Source organism: Hyalella azteca, unplaced genomic scaffold (assembly GCF_000764305.2).
Source record: "Hyalella azteca isolate HAZT.00-mixed unplaced genomic scaffold, Hazt_2.0.2 contig15661, whole genome shotgun sequence".
Lineage (NCBI taxonomy): Eukaryota > Metazoa > Arthropoda > Malacostraca > Amphipoda > Hyalellidae > Hyalella > Hyalella azteca.
In genome coordinates, this window is record NW_025945503.1 from 595,167 (window position 1) to 616,006 (window position 20,840).

A 20,840-nucleotide genomic window follows, 5' to 3' on the forward strand; every position below is an offset into this window, starting at 1 on the left:
GTTCAGCACCAACTATCACCGCATGACGACCTCCTCTACACACTACTGCAACGCGTGTACGGATCGCTCCGTATCTGTGTATTTTGAACTTCGCGTAAGGATGGAGAGCGGCTAGTCCTTCTTCGGTCAACTCCGTCAGCGAGGTGGCACTCCATGGAGCCGCTGGCACCCGACGGGGCGCAGGAGGCCGACTACGTCGACTGCTGCAGCCTGCGTCGTCTGTTGAACTCTATGCAAGCCTACTGCGGTAGAGGTGGGTCGCAGTGCACGGAATTGGAGTGACATGCCGGTCGGCCCTCTACTTTCAGTTAATTTAGTTAACCCACACATTGTGATCACTAATGCTTGTCCCACTCGTGAACTATAAAAGTGAATGTTCTGTGTTATATCCCATAAATGATTAATTTATATATATAGCTTCCAGAACTAAGTTCCTGGCATTATTCTAAAGTTAACCAATATTAATTCCACTATTCTCTAAAATCTATATTTATTAATTGCAGGCATTCACTTCTTGTTAACCGCGTGCAGTGCAGCGGCGGCGCTCCAACAATCTCGACGTTCTCGAGAAGTTTGCCGCTGCTTCGGGGTGCGATTGAAGCGACGCAGCTCGAAACCATTACGATCAATATAATTAACTTTAGTTCGTTGTCGTGCGTTTCTTTCAAACCCCCCACTCGTTTGCGTTTCCAAGACCCGGTGTGATTTTCGAGTCAACGAACCGAGATCATTGAGGTTGTGGTTTTCCATGTAATATTGAAAAATAATGTAGGAGATTATCCACGCTAATGTTGCATGTCATTGACATGAGCTGTTGATGAGTAGTAGGAAGTGAGAAATTAGCTTATGGTAAATGCTTCTCATTCGGGGGAATTCATTGAGAATACGCTCGGACTCTCGGGCAACAGCGAGCTTAGGAATTACAAATGTATGCAGAAAATTTGCGCTAATTTTGTCTCCATGAGTCAAACTTCTACTCGTTAATTCACATTTTTCCTAAACTAAAGAGATGAAGCCATATAGCAAAATGTTTTTTTTTTATTCCAGTAACATGTAAATTTTGGAAATTTCATAGTAATTTTCGGAGTCTAATGCTCCGAAAATTTACTACCAAGGCCTCTCTTGCTTTAAAAATGTCTCTAAAACTTCAAGAAAATTCTTAAGGCAGAATCTCACCATAGGCCGCGCCTCGGGCCACACCCTTACCATTAATTTAATGGACAACTCGACCACTCAGCGAAATGAGGGAGATTTTTTCCCAATAGCGATGCATTTTTCGACATTATGTGGGTCAATCTGACCCAGTTTGGCCTAGCAAATGGGCGAGTCAGTGCAACGTTTGCTTTCTTCTCGCGGTGTTGGTAATTAAGTGAGTTACAACTTGGATAATATGATTCATTCATTTCTCTGAATGAGTTAGGTTCACTCAGAAGTTAATTTCTATTCATAAATTACTTCAATGGCCCCAAATTTGTGATTTTAATCTGCATGATCTCATTCATGATGAATAGTTTAGCCGGGTAATGCAGATGCCGGAATATAGCATGTAAAACATCAACAGAATATTTGCTGGGATATCAAATATTTTCAAAAGAAATATATGCAAAATATTCCATACTTTTGACCGCGATAAAAACTTACAAAACGTTAATATCTTCGTAAAACTGCACGTTTATCAATGATCGCACTAATTATTTTACGTAAATATTTAATTGTGCTTCAATATATGCGCATCTTTATATATCTTTATTTTTAGCAGTGCAGGCAACAGTCGCAAAAATGAATGGGTCAAATTGTCCGAATAATGAAAAACTTGCTGCACGTAGCACTGATACGCCATTTGATACGCCAAGAGGAAAAAGAAGTGCATCGCAACTTGGACAAAGTCTCTAAATTTTTCTGAGTTCAGACTTCGAAGTTTTCGAACTTTTTACGATCGCAGCGCATCGTTTGGAGGCCGCGTACTGTCACTGCGCACAACTCATGACTCATTTACTTAATGATAATTAATTATTTACTCGTAAGTATTTAGTTATCTTTCGATCAATGAGAAGTAATCAAAAACGAATCTCCAAAGATAACTGATCAATGATAACTTATCAGTGATAACTCATCAATGATAACTCAATGATCAATCATCAATGATAATTCATCAATGATAACTCATCAATGATGAATCATCAATTATAATTCATCAATTATCACTCATCAATGATTACTCAAATGATAACTCATCAATGATAACCACAACAATAACAGCAAGATCAGTAGCAGCAATATGAACAATGACAATAGCAGCAGTAACAAAAACTGCTGCCATTAAGCGGTGGTAGTAAAATAACTTCAATTCAATGAAAACTACAAGCGAAAAAAAAATAGCAAAATATCTTGCAATTTTGCTGCCTCACTAACTACTGCAGTGAACTTAACATGAATTGTGCAGGTATTAACACGTTGACCACGAAGTGGTACATATGCGTACCACGAAATGTATTTCTCCAGGAGGTAGTGGTACATGATTCAGGTTGCCTTAAATCGGCCAAATCCGAGAACAAAAAAGGCCAAAAAGGCCGATAATTCAATATATACTAGTTTATTTGTAGGTTCCGCTATAAAAATTCCATTTATTTTCTTTTTGCACTATTTAAAATTTAATTAGGAAGTACCCCTATCATAAATTTCAGCCGGCCAACGCAATTGAGAAAAAATAAATCACGGAATTTGTCCGGAAAAAATAACCGTATGGCAACCCTGCTTAAAAAAAAGTACAAAAAATGAAATAATTGTACAAGATGAAGCAATCGTAGTCAGCGTATTAAGGATTATTTCTAAAATTATGGCGATTAAAATTATTACGATAACGAATTACTATCATTCATTCAGCGATAAAGAACAGCAGCAGCAGCGACGACAACAAAGTACTAAGAATTATAAGCCATAACTATTACTAAGTTATAACTAGGGTAAAACTAAGCTATTTATTTCGCATATAAGATCTTTGGTAACAATAATAGCCCTCCGTTAACACCAACGATACGAGAACTGGTAAAATTTCAACAGATAAATAAATTTCAACTACATTAAGAATGCATTTCAAAAATATGAGCATCCGAAAAATCATCAGCGAAAACTAGACGAAGGGAAGTTTGCACGTCAATGACATTGCCATGTCAAAGCCAACAATTTGTGTTCAAAATGTACCGTCGGGAAAATGAGAAAACATTCTAGACTAAATCAGCCGCGATTCAAAAAATTGCTACAAAAAAGGCACCTCAATTTGTTGGCACGCGCCACCGACGCAGGCACCACTAAAACCATGCACCTCCCTGAGCTATGCGTAAAATATGCGCAAGCGCTCACGAAAATCTCTGAGCGAAACATGCATAAACGCAGTGCAAAGACGTCTTTGATCTGCACAGATGCCGCACTAAGTAATAACACAGGCAAGAAGCTGGCATTCTGCTGCTGGAACATCAACCAGAGTAGCTGGTATTATACTATACCTTGCAACACTAGTTTACTTTTGCTAGTATATATGTTCACTGATATACGATGATTTTTTAAAAGATAGTTTCAATTATCTTAAATGAGATTTCTAACTTCAATTCCAATATATACGCTCATTTGAATTCTCTTACGGTGAGAAAACCTTTATTTATTATGATGCCTGGAAATTACGACATGTTCAAGTTTCGCATATCCAGATCAGAATCACTGTGTTTATTCCAATATTTTACAGGTATTTGAATCTTGCAGAAGTCAAAACCCTGTTTAGTGCAGGTATTTGAACCCAGCAGATGTCAAAACCCAGTTTTATGCAGGTATTTGAACCTAGCAGAAGTCAAAACCCAGTTTTATGCAGGTATTTGAACCTAGCAGAAGTCAAAACCCAGTTTTGTACTGTTTAGTGCAGGTATTTGAACCCAGCAGAAGTCAAAACCCCAGTTTTGTGCCGGTATTTGAATCTTGCAGAAGTCAAAACCCTGTTTAGTGCAAGTATTTGAACCCAGCAGAAGTCAAAACCCGAGTTTTGTGCCGGTATTTGAACCTTGCAGAAGTCAAAACCCAGTTTTGTGCAGGTATTTAAATCTTGCAGAAGTCACAACCCAGTTTAGTGCAGGTATTTGAACCTTGCAGAAGTCAAAACCCTGTTTAGTGCAAGTATTTGAACCCAGCAGAAGTCAAAACCCCAGTTTTGTGCCGGTATTTGAACCTAGCAGAAGTCACAACCCAGTTTAGTGCAGGTATTTGAACGTTGCAGAAGTCAAAACCCAAGTTTTGTGCAGGTATTTGAACCTTGCAGTAGTCAAACCCCCAGTTTTGTGCAGGTATTTGAACCTTGCAGAAGTCAAAGCCCAGTTTTGTGCAGGTATTTGAACCTTGCAGCAGTCAAACCCCCAGTTTTGTGCAGGTATTTGAACCTTGCAGAAGTCAAAACCCAAGTTTTGTGCAGGTATTTGAACCTTGCAGTAGTCAAACCCCCAGTTTTGTGCAGGTATTTGAACCTTGCAGTAGTCAAACCCCCAGTTTTGTGCAGGTATTTGAACCTTGCAGAAGTCAAAACCCAGTTTTGTGCAGGTATTTGAATCTTGCAGAAGTCAAAACCCTGTTTAGTGCAGGTATTTGAACGTTGCAGAAGTCAAAACCCAAGTTTTGTGCAGGTATTTGAATCTATGAAGTTTTATCACAGTTTTACGTATCGAACTATGCATAAGCCTGAAATCCATTTCCCTTCGTCCTGATGGCACAACTGCACAAACATGAGGCGCAGTGCGAGCTCGCAGCACTCAGCTGAGCTCCCACTCAGCCCCCTCATGAATATTTGGCGGCCTAAGAAACCTTGAATGTTTGGTGGCCTAAGAAAACTTGAATATTTGGCGGCCTAAGAAAACTTGAATATTTGGCGGCCTAAGAAAACTTGAATATTTGGCGGCCTAAGAAAACTTGTGGACGTGTTAGTTTTGTCGGAAGAGCAATGCAAGTGTCACAACTTTCTCGGGCTCGGAAGTGGAAAGTTAAGGTATGCATTATTCCGAGTGATTCATCAAAAGTGTTAGCTGGGTGTGTGATGAAACTGATATGTTTTTTCAAACTAGTAACAAGAAACTATTCAGCGATTCATATACATAATGCGTGCGAAGTTAAATTTTAAGAATAAAGGTATATTTAATGAATTAGTCAATTAAAAACAGGGAAAACTGTATATTAGTACGATTTTGTGCTTAGTTCATTCGAGTATATAGGTCTATAATAGCACTAAAAGTTCAATAAAAATTGCATATGAATCAATGTGCAAAACGTAACAGAAAGATGCATGTTATTAGGAAATTCAAGGGGTACCCAGGTAATTTAAAAACTTTGTTCATAGACTTGATAGGAGATACTTGAAAGTTAATTTTAATATTTTGCGGATACAAAAAGCTAAAAAGCAGAAATACTGAGACAGAGCAAAGTTCAAAGGGGAGCGATCGCTCTAGCCTGCATAACATACGAAGGGAAATAGAGTCTGGCTTCCGTTCCTTAGCTTGCACACACGAGGGAACTTGCCCTACCCCTCACACTGCCTGCATCACGAGGGAACTTGCCCTACCCCTCGCACTGCCTGCATCACGAGGGAAGAAGTTGTCCCAAGTTACGACATGTGTTCCCAAGAGGGAGTCGTAGGACGGTCACAGCAGAACAATATCATAAGTTACGACACTCATACGCTGACATCGAGCCTCATGCAGAGATATCGTATTCGACATGCAAGCATTTGGGCATATCCTTGAAGAGCGCAGCAATTCTGTGATGTTATATTTGTCTGACGTTGTCAACAAGAAACATGACCTTCCAGAGCTTCACTTTCTCAAACAGGCTCAAGATACGTCGTGACTTTACAATATGTTGCCAGCGTGGATCACGTTGAAACGATTTAAAATGTCTTTGATTGACGTTAACGAGGGCCTGTACGAAACGGGTAGCGCTGAAACGTCACTAACCGTATTTGATTGACATTAATGTTAATCTAATGTGAAGGTGCAAACAACTCCAATGTGATAATTTCGATTGTGGGCTAATGCGTCAGTAAATAAAACATTGAAATATATGCACAAATAGCGAGCACCGGCTGACCGGCTGATAGTGTGTTAGCGATGATTTACCTTGGCAGGGTGAGTAATGTGGTATTGGATGTAATCAATTTACATCCAATTTAATTAGGTTAATCAATTTACGGAGCTTTCCTGGACAAATCAGCTGTGCCGAGCTCACCTGTCTCGTTTGTCCTGGACAAATCAGCAGTGCTGAGCTCACCTGTCTCGTCTGTCCTGGACAAATCAGCTGTGCCGAGCTAACCTGTCTCGTCTGTCCTGGACAAATCAGCTGTGCTGAGCTCACCTGTCTCGTCTCGCCTGCCGGGCAGGACCTCGTAGCTGTCCCAGGCAGTCACGGGACACGGGCTCTTGTCACAGGACACGTTGGACACCGCGCGCGGGGGGTCGTCGCCCCCGCGGGAGAAACTCAACTCGATGCCTCCGTCCAGTGGAAACCGCAGGTCTGGGGGATAAAACCAGAATAAAAGAAGAAGAATGTCCGTCTTGGCATGAGAAACAATGAGACTGGTGAACAAGTTGAAAAATAACAATGACGGCTTTATAATAAACGCATATATACCTTTGGAAAGCGAATTCCCTCTAGTCATTCGAGCTCGCAGAACAATTTAGTCAATAGAACACTTTGTACTCCATTCTGTACTTATATAATCAGTATTGATATATAACGTTCGCATGTTAGCGTCAGCACAAATAAGCCTCATAGGCTATGTTGTATGTATGACAGCCTCATAGGTTATGTTGGCCAGTCGCCGATTCTTAACCACCTATTCACCTTACAATTCATTTCACGCTTTGAACCTCTAATCAGATTCCACGCATACAATCTTTGCGATTTAAAACATCATTGCGATCAGATCACTCACCATTACACGCGTCGTCGAGATCAAGTCTACTGAAGCCGAGGACTTTTTCACTAACGGCGCAGGTGTGAAACTGCGCCCTGAAGACCACCTCCCTGGAGGGCGGTGGACCCAGTCTCCGGTGGTAGGCTTTGAGAAGAACGTCCCCACGCAGCTGTATGCCGCTGACGCGGGCGTTGTTCTGTGAGGTGTTGGAGGACTTGTGTTGTTCTAAGACGATGGTGACGTAGCGCAGGCCTTCTGTGATCTGGTAGACGCCTGACGTGTAGACGTGCGTCATACCCTGGTATACCTGGCATGACATAGGCAGGAGAGACATGGGTTATTATTTGTAAGGGTCGTTGCTGGTAAGGGTTATAAGTAACTGATAAGGGTTATTACTGGTAAGATTATTATTGGTAAGGGTCATTGTTGGTAAGGGTTATAAGTAACTGATAAGGGTTATTACTGGTAAGATTATTATTGGTAAGGGTCATTGTTGGTAAGGGTTATATCTAATAAGAGTTTTCACTTGTAAGATTAAAATTGGTAAGATTATTATTGGTAAGGGTTATCGATGACACCAATTATAAATGACGAAGGTTATTACTGAAAAGGATTTGGTAAAATTCAATATAGATTGTACGTATTGCGGTGCTTGCATTGTAAACGAAGGAATTATAAATTATATGCGAGAAATAATTGCAAACTTGAACTTGCAATGTAACCTGCATAAATTAAAAGGTGGTTTTTAATATTGAAGAGAGTGGTTACTCTAAACAAGGTATTTTCAATATCCATGATAGAATATAAATTATTTGCGACGGAACATGATTATAGACGTAGTTGCAATTGTATGATGAGATTAGGACTAGAAGAAACAACATAATAATTCATTTACAGAAAAATATCTATATATATTAAATTATTCATTCATTATTTAAGATCATTAAGGAAACATCATAGGAGGTCTGGCTCGCAATAACGATATGTGCAATACTCACAAAATACTCACCGTAAGCTGAGGTAAGATTGGCCCTTAAGTGCAACATTGGCCCAAAGTTAGGAAAAGTTTTCTTGTGTTGTAGTTTGATCATGTGATAAGTTAACAACATAGTTCAGTGCAGTAGTGTTATCATGTGATAAGTTAACAACATAGTTCAGTGCAGTAGTATGACCATGTGATAAGTTAACAACATAGTTCAGTGCAGTAGTATGACCATGTGATAAGTTAACAACATAGTTCAGTGCAGTAGTGTTATCATGTGATAAGTTAACAACATAGTTCAGTGCAGTAGTATGACCATGTGATAAGTTAACAACATAGTTCAGTGCAGTAGTGTTATCATGTGATAAGTTAACAACATAGTTCAGTGCAGTAGTGTTATCAGGTGATAAGTTCTCATCATAGAGGGCTTATCTTACCTCAGCAGACGCCATTATAAAAATATACCTTATAGAATAAATACCTTAATATCTTGACAATCTACCTCGATTCCTTGAGATCTGTACTTTGATAGCTTGAAAAATATCTGCCGGTTCAATAAAAATCTCTGCATTATAATAAATACCTTGATGAAGAGATGACATCCGCCTCTGGACTCGAAGTGTGGCACGCCGTACAGCGTCAGGGTGTGTAGGAATAAAGGGTTCGAGTTGATCCTTATCAAGCCAGATAAGAGACCCGAGAAATACTGCACGTATCTGTAATGAAATCACAGTATTGTATAGAACAGGCATCACAGTATTGTATATTGTTGAATATTGTGTGGCACATTCACAGTCGGGTCAAAATAATGAGCAAGAATTTAACATATTAAGCTTAAGTTATGAAATTTTATCTAATTTGCATTTTTAAAATATTAGAATTCAATTTTAGAATGGTTTTTACGGACAGTGTATAAGAAAATGGCTTGATGTTACGAATAAATCATATACACAACTGCAACATTAAAACTAATTTCAGCTCGTGACGGAGAAAGGCTGGATGAAAATTCTGCTGTTAGTTTTATAGATGTGATAATGAATTTAAATTTATGCTATAAATAATGACAATTAACCTCATTTAACGGCAATGAGGTTAGACAGATATTGCCAAAAACTAATCTTAATAATGTAAATGATGAAATCATGCATTTCCAAGAAAAAATTTAAGCTTTCATATGTATGGTGATGTAAGTAACAGTGAGAAGATCTGTCATCGAGCTTTAGTGATAAAAATAAAATGAAAACCAGTGTAAATGTATTCTAATTAAGTAGCAGGCGAGGATTGTTAAGAGTTAGGAAAACAAGTTTTGTGTAAATAAGATAAATTATCTGCCATCGGAGCAATAAAATGAAATTAAACTATTCAAGACTGTAGGGCAATTGAAATCGAAATTTGAAATTGGAACTCTAATGAGGCACTTGAAATTGAGAAAAATCACGTTCCCTTCCCCAGTCACGAGTACGGAGGATCGATGAGAGCAAACACTTCAAAGAGTAAAGAACAAAACATTTCTGGTGGGAAAGCTTTTCGATTAACGTCAATTCATAGTAAAAACTTTCACAGTAAATACATGTTTTACCATTTTATGCCATATTCTAGAAATATTCAATTTTGAATTCGATTTTACCGTTATGTTAGATTCTAGAAAAATTCAATTGCGAATTAGACCTTCTCTGTTTTTTGAAAAAATTCAACAGGGCCCAGATTTCGGGAAAACTATCACTCTTCTAATCACATTTATGGGAACAATTCAAATATATTTCAAGTTTGGACTAAAATCTCTCACTGTTATGGAAAGAAATTTCCAGTACGTTGAATATTGATAAAACCCCCACCGTTTTTGTGAAGGATGATAAAGTTGGCCGATCTTATCATCGAAGAATCTCTTCATGGCATAGCGGTCCAGGGCGGTGTCAGTGGACGCACAGATGTTCGTGTAGTGCATGTAGGCGGCAACCACCACGCCAAGCTTCTCGTAGCCTTCTCTGTAGGGAGCATCAATGTTAATACGGATCGTGATCATGAATTGCGTTGAAAAACATGTTTAATATAAATACGATATTTTTAATGTCTTAGTCGTAATTATCGCTTGTATATGTAAATAATTAATTATATTTTCAATATCGTGAAGCCTTCTCTGTAGGGGAGCATCAACGTTAATACGGATCGTGATCATGAATTGCGTATGAAAACATGTTTAATATAAATACGATATTTTTAATATCTTAGTCGTAATTATCGCTTGTATATGTAAATAATTAATTATATTTTCAATATCGTGAAGCCTTCTCTGTAGGGGAGCATCAATGTTAATACGGATCGAGATCATGAATTGCGTTGGAAAACTTGTATAATACAAATACGATATTTGTAATATCTTGGTCATAATCACCACTTTTATATGTAAATAATTAATTATATTTTCAATATCGTGAAGCCTTCTCTGTAGGGGGCATCAACGTTAATACGGATCATGATCATGAATTGCGTAGGAAACATATTTAATATAAATACGATATTTTTAATATCTTAGTCATAATCATCGCTTGTATAGGTAAATACTTTACTATATTTTCAATACGGAACGTGATCATTGATTGCACATGTAGATAATATACCTAAAAATATTTTCAACATTATGATTGCAATCACGGCTTGCAAATATAAATAATGCAGGATATTTTAAATATATCGCGCAATACGGTGACATGCTGAGCACTAACCTGTCGTGCAGCACGGCGACATGCTGAGCACTAACCTGTCGTGCAGCACGGCGACATGCTGGACATGCTGAGCACTAACCTGTCGTGCAGCACGGCGACATGCTGAGCACTAACCTGTCGTGCAGCACGGCGACATGCTGGTTGTTCGCTGCTAGCCAGGACTCGAGCGCCTTGCACACGGCGCAGAGCTTCTCCAGCGCGGGGGCCAGCAGCGGCGGCCACCCCAGCTCCGTGACCCGCGGCAGATAGTGGCTTACCTCGCCCTGGTGCCACGACAGGTTGAACACCTGCAAGCAGGAGAGGCTGAACACCTGTAAGATGGAGAGGCTGAACACCTGCAAGCAGGAGAGGCTGAAAACCTGCAAGAAGAAGAGGCTGAACACCTGCAAGAAGAAGAGGCTGAACACCTGCAAGCAGGAGAGGCTGAACACCTGCAAGCAGGAGAGGCTGAGCACCTGCAAGCAGGAGAGGCTGAACACCTGCAAGCAGGAGAGGCTGAACACCTGCAAGCAGGAGAGGCTGAACACCTGCAAGCAGGACAAGGGACAGGTTCAACACTTGCGAGTATGAGAATTCCAACACCTGCTAGAAGGAAAAATTAAATCGCTAATAGGTAGAATGAAATTTGTTGTAGGAGTAACGGAATCGGTTGTAGGAGTAATGGAATCGGTTGTAGGACTAATGGAATCGGTTGTAATAGTAATGGAATCGGTTGTAATAGTAATGGAATCGGTTGTAGGAGTAATGGAATCGGTTGTAGGAGTAACGATATCGGTTTTGGGAAGAATATAATCGGTCGTGGGAATAGTCAATACAGTTCTAAGAATATTTGGATGGATGTAGGAATAATTGAATCGCTTTCAGGCTTATCGAATCAGCCACAGGAATATGTAAATTTCAGATTCAGGCAAGGAGCACAGCGTCCGCGATGCAGTCCCCTGGGTCTCAACATCGGCCAGAGTTGGGCAGCAATTTTTCTTCAGCTTCGATTACATGCTTTGAAATTCACGAAGGCTCCTGTATTAGTTTGCTTCACAATTTCAATGCCAGCTGAAACTTATGCATTCTCAAGTGCTCAAAGTCTTAAGTTGAAGCATTGCTGAAGCTCGCTGAAGTCCAGCGGTGCGTTTAGGATTCAGGAGATGAATACGAATGCTCCTAAAGTAAAACCACTTGCCGTCCTGGACAGAAATACAAATAAATATTTTATCTTAGAGGCCCCAGTCTCTTCGGAGTATTGATAGAGATCACATAAATTGCAGGGATCCCAAGTGAAAGAAAAAATGCATTCATTCTTACCAAACGGTAAATTATTTGTCGTCAACGGCCTCAGGGTTAAAAAAAATAGAATTCAAAGAAGTATTAAGAGCCCAGCGACGTGCGAAAGTTAGTTTCGGTTTACATATTGAGCGATCCGATACGTCAACTTTCGCTCCGGTTGTAGTTCATATTTCATGTAGTTCCTATATGAACTACGCTTGTAGCTCGTAAAATTGACGGCTTTGTTGGTACTGGAAAATCGTTCTCGGGAGTGGAGAGAGTTCGACGTTCTAGGTCAGTATTCTCGAACGATCATTATCGTATTTCTGTTTGAACAAACTTGGCTGCTGCAAGACCATTGATGGCCAAGTACCGGAAAAAAATTGCCTGAGATAGAAAGAAATTGCTTGTAAATTTCCCTCCGTTTAGCGTCCAAATGAGCCCAGAATTCCATGAAGCCGAACAACGCAGGAGCTTTTCAGTGTATTCTTCTTTAGACGGGGACAAACGAGCTCGCGCGTCGCTCTACACGGAAGTGAACAATTCTGCAGCCTTCCTTCCTGCCTCGCGTATTATTTCTTTCTGGGGAAGAGGGTTTAGGAAACGACCGTCGGCCTGAGCGATGCGTTAAAGAGCAACTACCGCGACGCGACAGACTGCATCACGGCAGTGCACCTGGCGGCTACCGGGACACGCCTACCGTGCACCTGATGGTGTGGTGCAGTGCACCTGGCGGCTACCGGGACACGCCTATGGTGCACCTGATGGTGTGGTGCAGTGCACCTGGTACACGCCTACCGTGCACCTGATGGTGTGGTGCAGTGCACCTGGCGGCTACCGGGACACGCCTACCATGCACCTGATGGTGTGGTGCAGTGCACCTGGCGGCTACCGGGACACGCCTACGGTACACCTGACGGTATGGTACAGTGCACCTGGCGGCGACGGGACACGCCTATGGTGCACCTGATGGTGTGGTACAGTGCACCTGGATCACGCCTACCATGCGCCTGATGATGTGGTACAGTGCACCTGGATCATGCCTAGCATGCACCTGACGGTATGGTGCAGTGCACCTGAAACATGACTACGGTGCACCTGACAATATGTTGTGTGCTACAAACTTTCACTGTCGTTCGGCATCACATTTCGGCGATTTGCGAAATTGGGACAAAACCCCTTCTGCGATGTCACATGTAGTCTGTAGCAGTATCACCTGTAGCATGTAGTCTGTAACAATATCACCTGTAGCATGTAGTCTGTAGCAATATTAGCTGTTACCTGTAGCACAGTTTGAACTTCTTTGTCGACAATATAATGAACTTAAGGCCATTTTATGCGCAATTTAAGGCATTGAGCCAGGCCCATATTGAGAAAATTTCTAAATCATGGGTGACTATAAATGGATATTTTTGTTGCGGTGAACGAAGACAAATTATAGACGAAGACAATTATAATAAATTCATAAAATGACCCAAATATTCTGAAATTATCTAATCTGCTGTTAATAAGGAGTTTGTAATAGACAAACGTACTAATATATATAAATGATTTGCTACTAATATGAAACCTAAGAATCTGCGGTCAAAGATGAGGCGACATTGCGATCTGCGAATCCTAATTATCAATCTGGATTCTGAGTTGCTGGATTAGTGCTTAGATCATTATTTTAATTTAAAATTGATCAATAGTTTTGTATGTATACGTAAATGCAAGTATGCGAAACTTACATAATCAATTACAAATTTAAAGAGCCACAGAACAAATGCCTTGAAAGCTTTAAGGTAAATTTCAGGATAAATATTTAATTAAAATTGCACGTATGTACCGCAATGGTAATCAACAAGAAAGAAAAACTTTCGTTACATTGTGAAATTTCCGCAAGAGGGAATTCACGGGAAATTCAAACACGCAAAAATAGACACACAATTCAGATGTGCGCAGCTCTCACATGGAACAGACTATTCCATGATATGCTTAGATAATCAAACAAGATATTCCTTAAATTACAGCAATACTCACCCTAAAGTTGTCGCCATGTTTGGACGAGAGCATATGAGCCACCTCCCGGAGATGCATCGTGTAGGCCGATCCATCGAGATCCGGTGGGAACGCCAGTGAGATGATCCTCTCAGTGACGTACACAAGATCCATCCTCTGAGCCGTATTGTATCCTTGCCGCGTGAGATCCTCCCGAAGAGATCCTCCCCTGCCGTGTGCGATGCTGTGCCCCACACGGAGGCTGCTGCCCCCCGACACGGTGGGCATGGCACACGGGAGGGTGCGCGTGTGCGGCAAAGTCGAGGACGACCCGCTGCCATTCTTGTAGGACGGTCCGAACGACACGCTGATGATGCGGTTCAGGCGCGCCGCCGACTGCGTCTGGTGGGTAGAAGGCAACGAGGAGGTTAGCATCCATGGCAAGTTATAAGTTAAAGTGGATGGCTGCGTGTGGTGGCTGAAAGTCAACAAGGTGGTTAGCATCCATGGCATGTTATAAGTTAAAGTGGATGGCTGCGTGTGGTGGGTGAAAGTCAACAAGGTGGTTAGCATCCATGGCATGTTATAAGTTAAAGTGCATGGCTGTTGGGGCATTGAGCGTCTGGTGGGTAGAAGACAACGAGGTGGTCAGCATCCATGGCATGTTATAAGGTAAAGTCCATGGCTGTTGGGGCATGGAGCGTCTGGTGTGTACAAGACAACGAGGTGGTTAACATCCATGGCATGTTACAAGATAAAGTCCATGGCTTTTGGGGCATGGAACGTGTGGTGGGTATAAGACAACGAGGTGGTTAACATCCATGGCATGGTATAAGTCAAAGTCCATGGCTGTTGGGGTATGGAGCGTCTGGTGGGTAAAAGACAACGAGGTGGTTAGCATCCATGGCATGTTATAAGTTAAAGTGGATGGCTGCGTCTGGCGGGTGAAAGACAATGAGGAGGCTAGCATCCATGACATGTTATAAGTTAAAGTGGATAGCTGCGTCTGGCGGGTGAAAGACAATGAGGAGGCTAGCATCCATGGCATGTTATAAGTTAAAGTGGATAGCTGCGTCTGGCGGGTGAAAGACAATGAGGAGGCTATAGCATCCATGGCATGTTATAAGTTAAAGTGGATGGCTGCGTCTGGCGGGTGAAAGACAATGAGGAGGCTAGCATCCATGGCATGTTATAAATTAAAGTGCATGGCTGTTGGGTACAGCTACGTCAGACGGGCAATAGACAACGAGGAGGTTAGCATCCATGGCAAGTTATAAGTTTAAGTCCATGTCTGTTGGGACGTGCATGACTGCTTCTGGAGGGCATAAGCCAACTGGGTGGTTGGCATAGTGGCATGTTATAAGTTAATGCCTTCGTTGGAGTTTCAAATATATTGTTTATCTCTCTCGTGAACAATCTCATCGAAACGGTAAACGCAGAAAATTTTAAGCTTGAGAGTTAGAAACGTGTTAGGATTGCATTTTCAAGACAAGTCATGGCTTTAGAACCCAATCGGTACACGAGTATCGAAAATTCATTATTTTTCTTAGCAGTTTACAATAAGATGTCAGTGAAGCATTTGAACAATGCCCTGCTAATATTTTCATTGGCAGAAAAATTACCGTGCCAAAAGTTATATGCACAATTAAAAACCAAAAATGTATTGCATATTTGCCTTTCAGTTACGTATTATTAGTACCACTAGTAAAATGAAATTTTTTTGCGTCCTAACTCTATTAAAGCTCAGATCTCTAAAAGCACGCGGCAGACGGCGACCAGCGGTGATTTATCTTTGCATGGAGCGGCTTTTTCCATGTAACAGAGTAGCCAAATTGTATCGCTCCACTTACAAGTCGCATCGCTCGTAGCCTTACGATGCAGTCTGATTGAATTTCCTGACATTGATTTCACTTTAAGATCTTTACACGTGCACAAAGAACGCCTAATATAACCTGTTTTTTACTTACATTTAACCAAAATGACACTCAGAAGAGATATTGAAACAAAAGACTAGTATAAGTGCATCATTGTTGTTCATTTAGAAAAGCAGCGGAGCGTAGTGTAGTTAAACATACAAATATAAGCTAAAAAGCCATTGGCCCTGCAGCGATACGAAAAATAAGAGCGATTTAAGGTGCTTCATCGGAAGAAGAGAGAACTGAAACTGGCAAAACTATTTAAACCAAGCTATAAGAGAGGGCTCCCTATACTGCATACAGTAGAGCACCAAGCTATACGAGAGGGCCCGTATACTGCATACATTAGAGCACCAAGCTATACGAGAGGGCTCCGTATACTGCATACAGTAGAGCACCAAGCTATAAGAGAGGGCTCCCTATACTGCATACAGTAGAGCACCAAGCTATACGAGAGGGCCCGTATACTGCATACATTAGAGCACCAAGCTATACGAGAGGGCTCCGTATACTGCATACAGTAGAGCACCAAGCTATACGAGAGGGCCCCGTATACTGCATACAGTAGAGCACCAAGCTATACGAGAGGGCCCGTATACTGCATAGTAGAGCACCAAGCTATACGAGAGGGCTCCGTATACTGCATACATTAGAGCACCAAGCTATACGAGAGGGCCCGTATACTGCATACAGTAGAGCACCAAGCTATACGCGAGGCCCCGTATACTGCATACAGTAGAGCACCAAGCTACACGAGAGGGCTCCGTATACTGCATACAGTAGAGCACCAAGATATACGAAAGGGCTCCGTATACTGCATAGTAGAGCATAAAGCTATACGAAAGGGCTCCGTATACTGCACACAGTAGAGCACCAGGGTATAGAGAAGGCCCCGTATACTGCACACGGTGTAGCTACAAACTAAAAAAAAACAAACTGACAAAACTATAACCTCAAAAAGAAAATTTAAAACGCTTATCCCTGCAATATGCAATTCCTCGGCAATGATTGGAGCCGTAAGCAATAGCAACGTGAAATATAGTATATTACATATCTTCTGAACTACAGCATTGGCCGTAAAATAGCCGAAGTAATCTATGCTGACTCGGCAGCGATCGGAACATTGACTGCTAACTAACTGTATGTTTGGTTAGAAAAAAAATAATGGAGCAAGGAAAAGCTACATGAATGTTTAAATAATGTATATACGATATACGTAGATTGAAGAGAAATAAAAATGGAAGCACTAAATAGAGGAGGACTGAGACCGAAGGCACTAATTGTTCTCTTAGAATAAAAAAAATATGGTGATACTTAAAGCTACACGATAGCAGGCAACGCTAATGCATGGGAAGAAAACAACAAGAAAATCGAAAGATAATTTTAATAACGGGCAGATAAATGTTATGCGTAAATAACGTCAGCAATAAACACGAGCGATACAACTTGTCATGAGAGCGATATTAGGAACGACTTAGAGGCAATCAATGGCATGCGTCTGCAGCTTGATGTTGCAGCTTGTCAGCAGCTGCAACAACTGCAACATCAACAGCAGCAGAAACTGAAGCAGCATCAACATCAACATCTTCCGCAACAGCAACAGCATCAGCAGCTGCAACAACTGCAACATCAACAGCAGCAGAAACTGAAGCAGCATAAACATCAACATCTTCCGCAACAGCAACAGCATCAGCAGCTGCAACAACTGCAACATCAACAGCAGCAGAAACTGAAGCAGCATCAACATCTCCAGCAACAGCAACAGCAGCATCAGCAGCAGCAGCATCAGCAGCAGCAGAAGCAGCCAAGCAGCAGCCACAGCAGCAGACAAAATACATCATCAATATCAGCAGCAACAGCCACTGTAGCAGCAGCAATAACGGTAGCCAGAGCAGGTGCATCATAAGCCACAGCCGCAGCAGCCACAACAGCAGCCAAAGCTGCGTCCTTATGACCTCATAATGAGTTTAGGATTTCTCAGTACGCAGCCACGATGATGCGCCGCCTTCGTCGTCCTCTGTCTCCGAGTCGTCACTAGGCAGGTCACCCCGCCCTCGGGTCGCGGATGTAACGTTGGACGTGTTCCGTCGATCTGCCTTTCTTTGGGCCAGCTCATGCATGATGCTGTTGCTCGTCGCTTGCATAACTGGAAGATCCCGGATCTCGCTCAAAAACTTTCCAGTCGTCTCTTGAAAGTCGCATGGTTGAACTCCCATCCTCTCAGCACCTTTGGTAAGGCGTTAAACAACCTTGATCCTACCACGGACAGTGATCCATCACGAAGAGTGTGTACTCTGGCCACAGCTCGGTTATTAAAAGAGGGAATGTTGCACAGTCTCCCCTTTCTTTCGTTGTAATGTCACTAATTTGGAGGTTTCACTTTCCAAGATGGGAGCGACTTAGGTTATCATCTTAAAAGTGTACAGTATGATATACCTCTCTCTTCTCCCCTCCGGTGAGTACAGTCCTAGAGGATTCAGCCTGTCCCAGTAATTCAGCTCCAGTTCTCTCATGCCGCTGATCCTGGACGTGAAGGACCGCTGGACTGACTCCAGTTTCCGCACCGCGCCCGCTTTGAGCAGCGTTCAAAGCTAGCAGCAGTACTCAAGATTGGGGTGCACGAGGGCTCTGAAGAGTGTTTTTTATCCGCCGCGCATTGGTGCTGCTTCTCTGTTCGAAATATCCGCCACCACATCCGTTGTCTGACTCCCGTAAATATTTCCTCGAAAGTGGCTTCGGTATTCATCAACACTCCGAGATCTCGAACAAGTTGCTTCTCCTCAATTTCTGTGCCCTTCGATGCCAAGTGTGTCATGCCGGTCTCTGTGCAGACTCTGCGCCGTCGCGGCAGCAGCAATAGCCAATTAATGCAGCAGCAGCCACAGCAGTAGCCACAGCTGCAGCTGCAGTCACAGCTGCAGCTGCAGCCACAGTAGTAGCCACAGCTGCAGCCACAGTAGTAGCCACAGCAGCATCAACCACAGCAGCATCAGCCACAGTAGCATCAGACACAGCAGCATCAGCCACAGCAGCATCAGCCACAGCAGCATCAGCCGCAGAAGCATCAGCCACAGCAGCATCAGCCACAGCAGCCTCAGCCACAGTAGCATCAGCCACAGCAGCATCAGCCACAGCAGCATCAGCCACAGCAGCAGCAACTGGAATGCCCAGGCTTGGCAAGCGTCCAAGACGAGGCAGCGTCGCTACGTAAGCAACACGTCAACAAACGAACAAAACGTCAAGCAGCTTGCTAATAATTACAATTATTCATTACATTAATGCAATTAAAGTTACAAAAAATAACAAATAATGTTACAACAAATTACAAATGATGTTGCACGTACTAACAGAGAGTAAAAAAAAACACAAAACGGAAATACCCCTTGTCACATCGAAGGCTAAAATAAAAAATATAACTCAGTACTCACTGCAGTGAGTGACAGAGAGCGCATTTTCTCGTCGACGAAAACGTGAAGTCACGGACGGACAGACGGACGGACAGACGGACGGACAGACGGACGGACAGACGGACGGAAATGACGAGCACAATAGGGCATTTTTTCCATAAATGAGAAAATGCGCTAAAAGGCTAAAAGCTGAATGCATATACCACCAAAACTCAATATTGATACATATAAATGGATAATTGAATTTGTAATATGTTTTGGGGGTAAGCTAGTCTCTATTTGGGACAACATGACCCAATAATTTTTCTGAGTGAACGTAGTTCCCCAATAAAATACACATAGTTAATTCATTTCCAATAAATTTATCGAGGATTATTCAGTGGATTAGCGAAATGCAGGGTAAACATGCTCTAATTAAAGTATTTGCGGCCTGGAGCATCATAAAGTGCATGGATATTAACTTAGTTATTTATTATAATTATCATAAGCGCTTACAAAGTGATAATTATAGGAAAATTATAGCGCTTGAAAATTATCTGGATTATAAATTATTATATTATAAGAAACCCCTATTAAATTATTGTTACAGTAGACTTTTTGCACTTGTTAATCAACTGCATTGCAAATGATATTCGTTATAGCACAGTGTGCATTAAAGTATATATGATTAAAGCCAATTCAAATTGCTCGGGAATTACCGATTTAAAATTTCTAATTGCTATATAAAAGCGCTTATTAAATGAAAATGTTAGCGCTTGGAAATTAAATGGATCATATATTGTAATTATTACATGGTAGCGCTTAGAAATTAACTGGAATATATATTGCAATAATAACATAAAAACGCTTGAAAATTAACTGAATTATATTTTTTAATTATTACGTAGGAGCGCTTAGAAATTAACTCATATATTGTAACTATTACATAGAAAAACTTGTAAATTAACTGGATTATATATTGTAATTACTACATAGAAGCACAATAAAATTAATTGAATCATATATTACACTTATCATCTACAATTGCTTATTAAATGACAATTAAAGCGATTGTGTGCCCGCATTGCGTGTGTTTGTATAAGCGGTATTTTATCTGGTATTCTTCACAAGATAAATGGATTCTATTTCCGCCCAGAGAACACGTGTGGTTTTTCTTAGGAGATGACGAGTAAATTGTTAAGCTAAAGCGTTATGAATACTTGGCGATTTGATTGCTTGAATGCTCCTGCGTTATTACTAAAGGCTTCTTTCAACAAAAGTTATATGATACAAGTTTGAATTATACATATAATTCATTGTATATATACAGGGTGAACCAGAATTAAGTAACCCTTTTAATTTGTTCATAAATAAAAAAACTAAGAACGTTATGAAGTTGAAACTTGTTTTATTTAAAAGAAGAACATTTTTATGGTAACATTGTATCCTAGTTTTTAAGTATAATATATTTTAAATGCCCACCACAATTGTTTTGACAAAATAGGGCTCTTCTCTTCGTTGCTTTCATAACCTTCATTAGTAATTTCCCGGTATCCGCAAATTTTCGATAAAGAGATTTAATTGTTTTTTTTGAAGGACTGATTCTTGTTTTGAAATGGATCCTGTAATCACGTTGAACTTCTGTTATTGACA

At 41.1% G+C, this 20,840-nt stretch overlaps 1 protein-coding gene across 4 annotated transcripts in view; it reads right to left on the reverse strand.

The window, feature by feature from the left end:
* LOC108674806 (tensin-1) overlaps positions 1-20,840 on the reverse strand; it is a 205,180-nt gene that overhangs the window by 54,123 nt on the left and 130,217 nt on the right. For 3 of the 4 annotated variants that reach the window (XM_047884582.1, XM_047884581.1, XM_047884583.1), the window contains 6 exons: positions 13,928-14,287; positions 10,760-10,932; positions 9,758-9,907; positions 8,506-8,638; positions 6,959-7,247; positions 6,379-6,537 (listed from right to left, as the gene is read on the reverse strand). In XM_047884582.1, the coding sequence (XP_047740538.1) occupies positions 6,379-6,537; positions 6,959-7,247; positions 8,506-8,638; positions 9,758-9,907; positions 10,760-10,932; positions 13,928-14,287 (1,264 nt within the window). Of the gene's footprint in view, positions 1-6,378; positions 6,538-6,958; positions 7,248-8,505; positions 8,639-9,757; positions 9,908-10,645; positions 10,666-10,759; positions 10,933-13,927; positions 14,288-20,840 lie in introns of those variants that run through there. The other variant, XM_047884584.1, reaches the window with a different exon arrangement.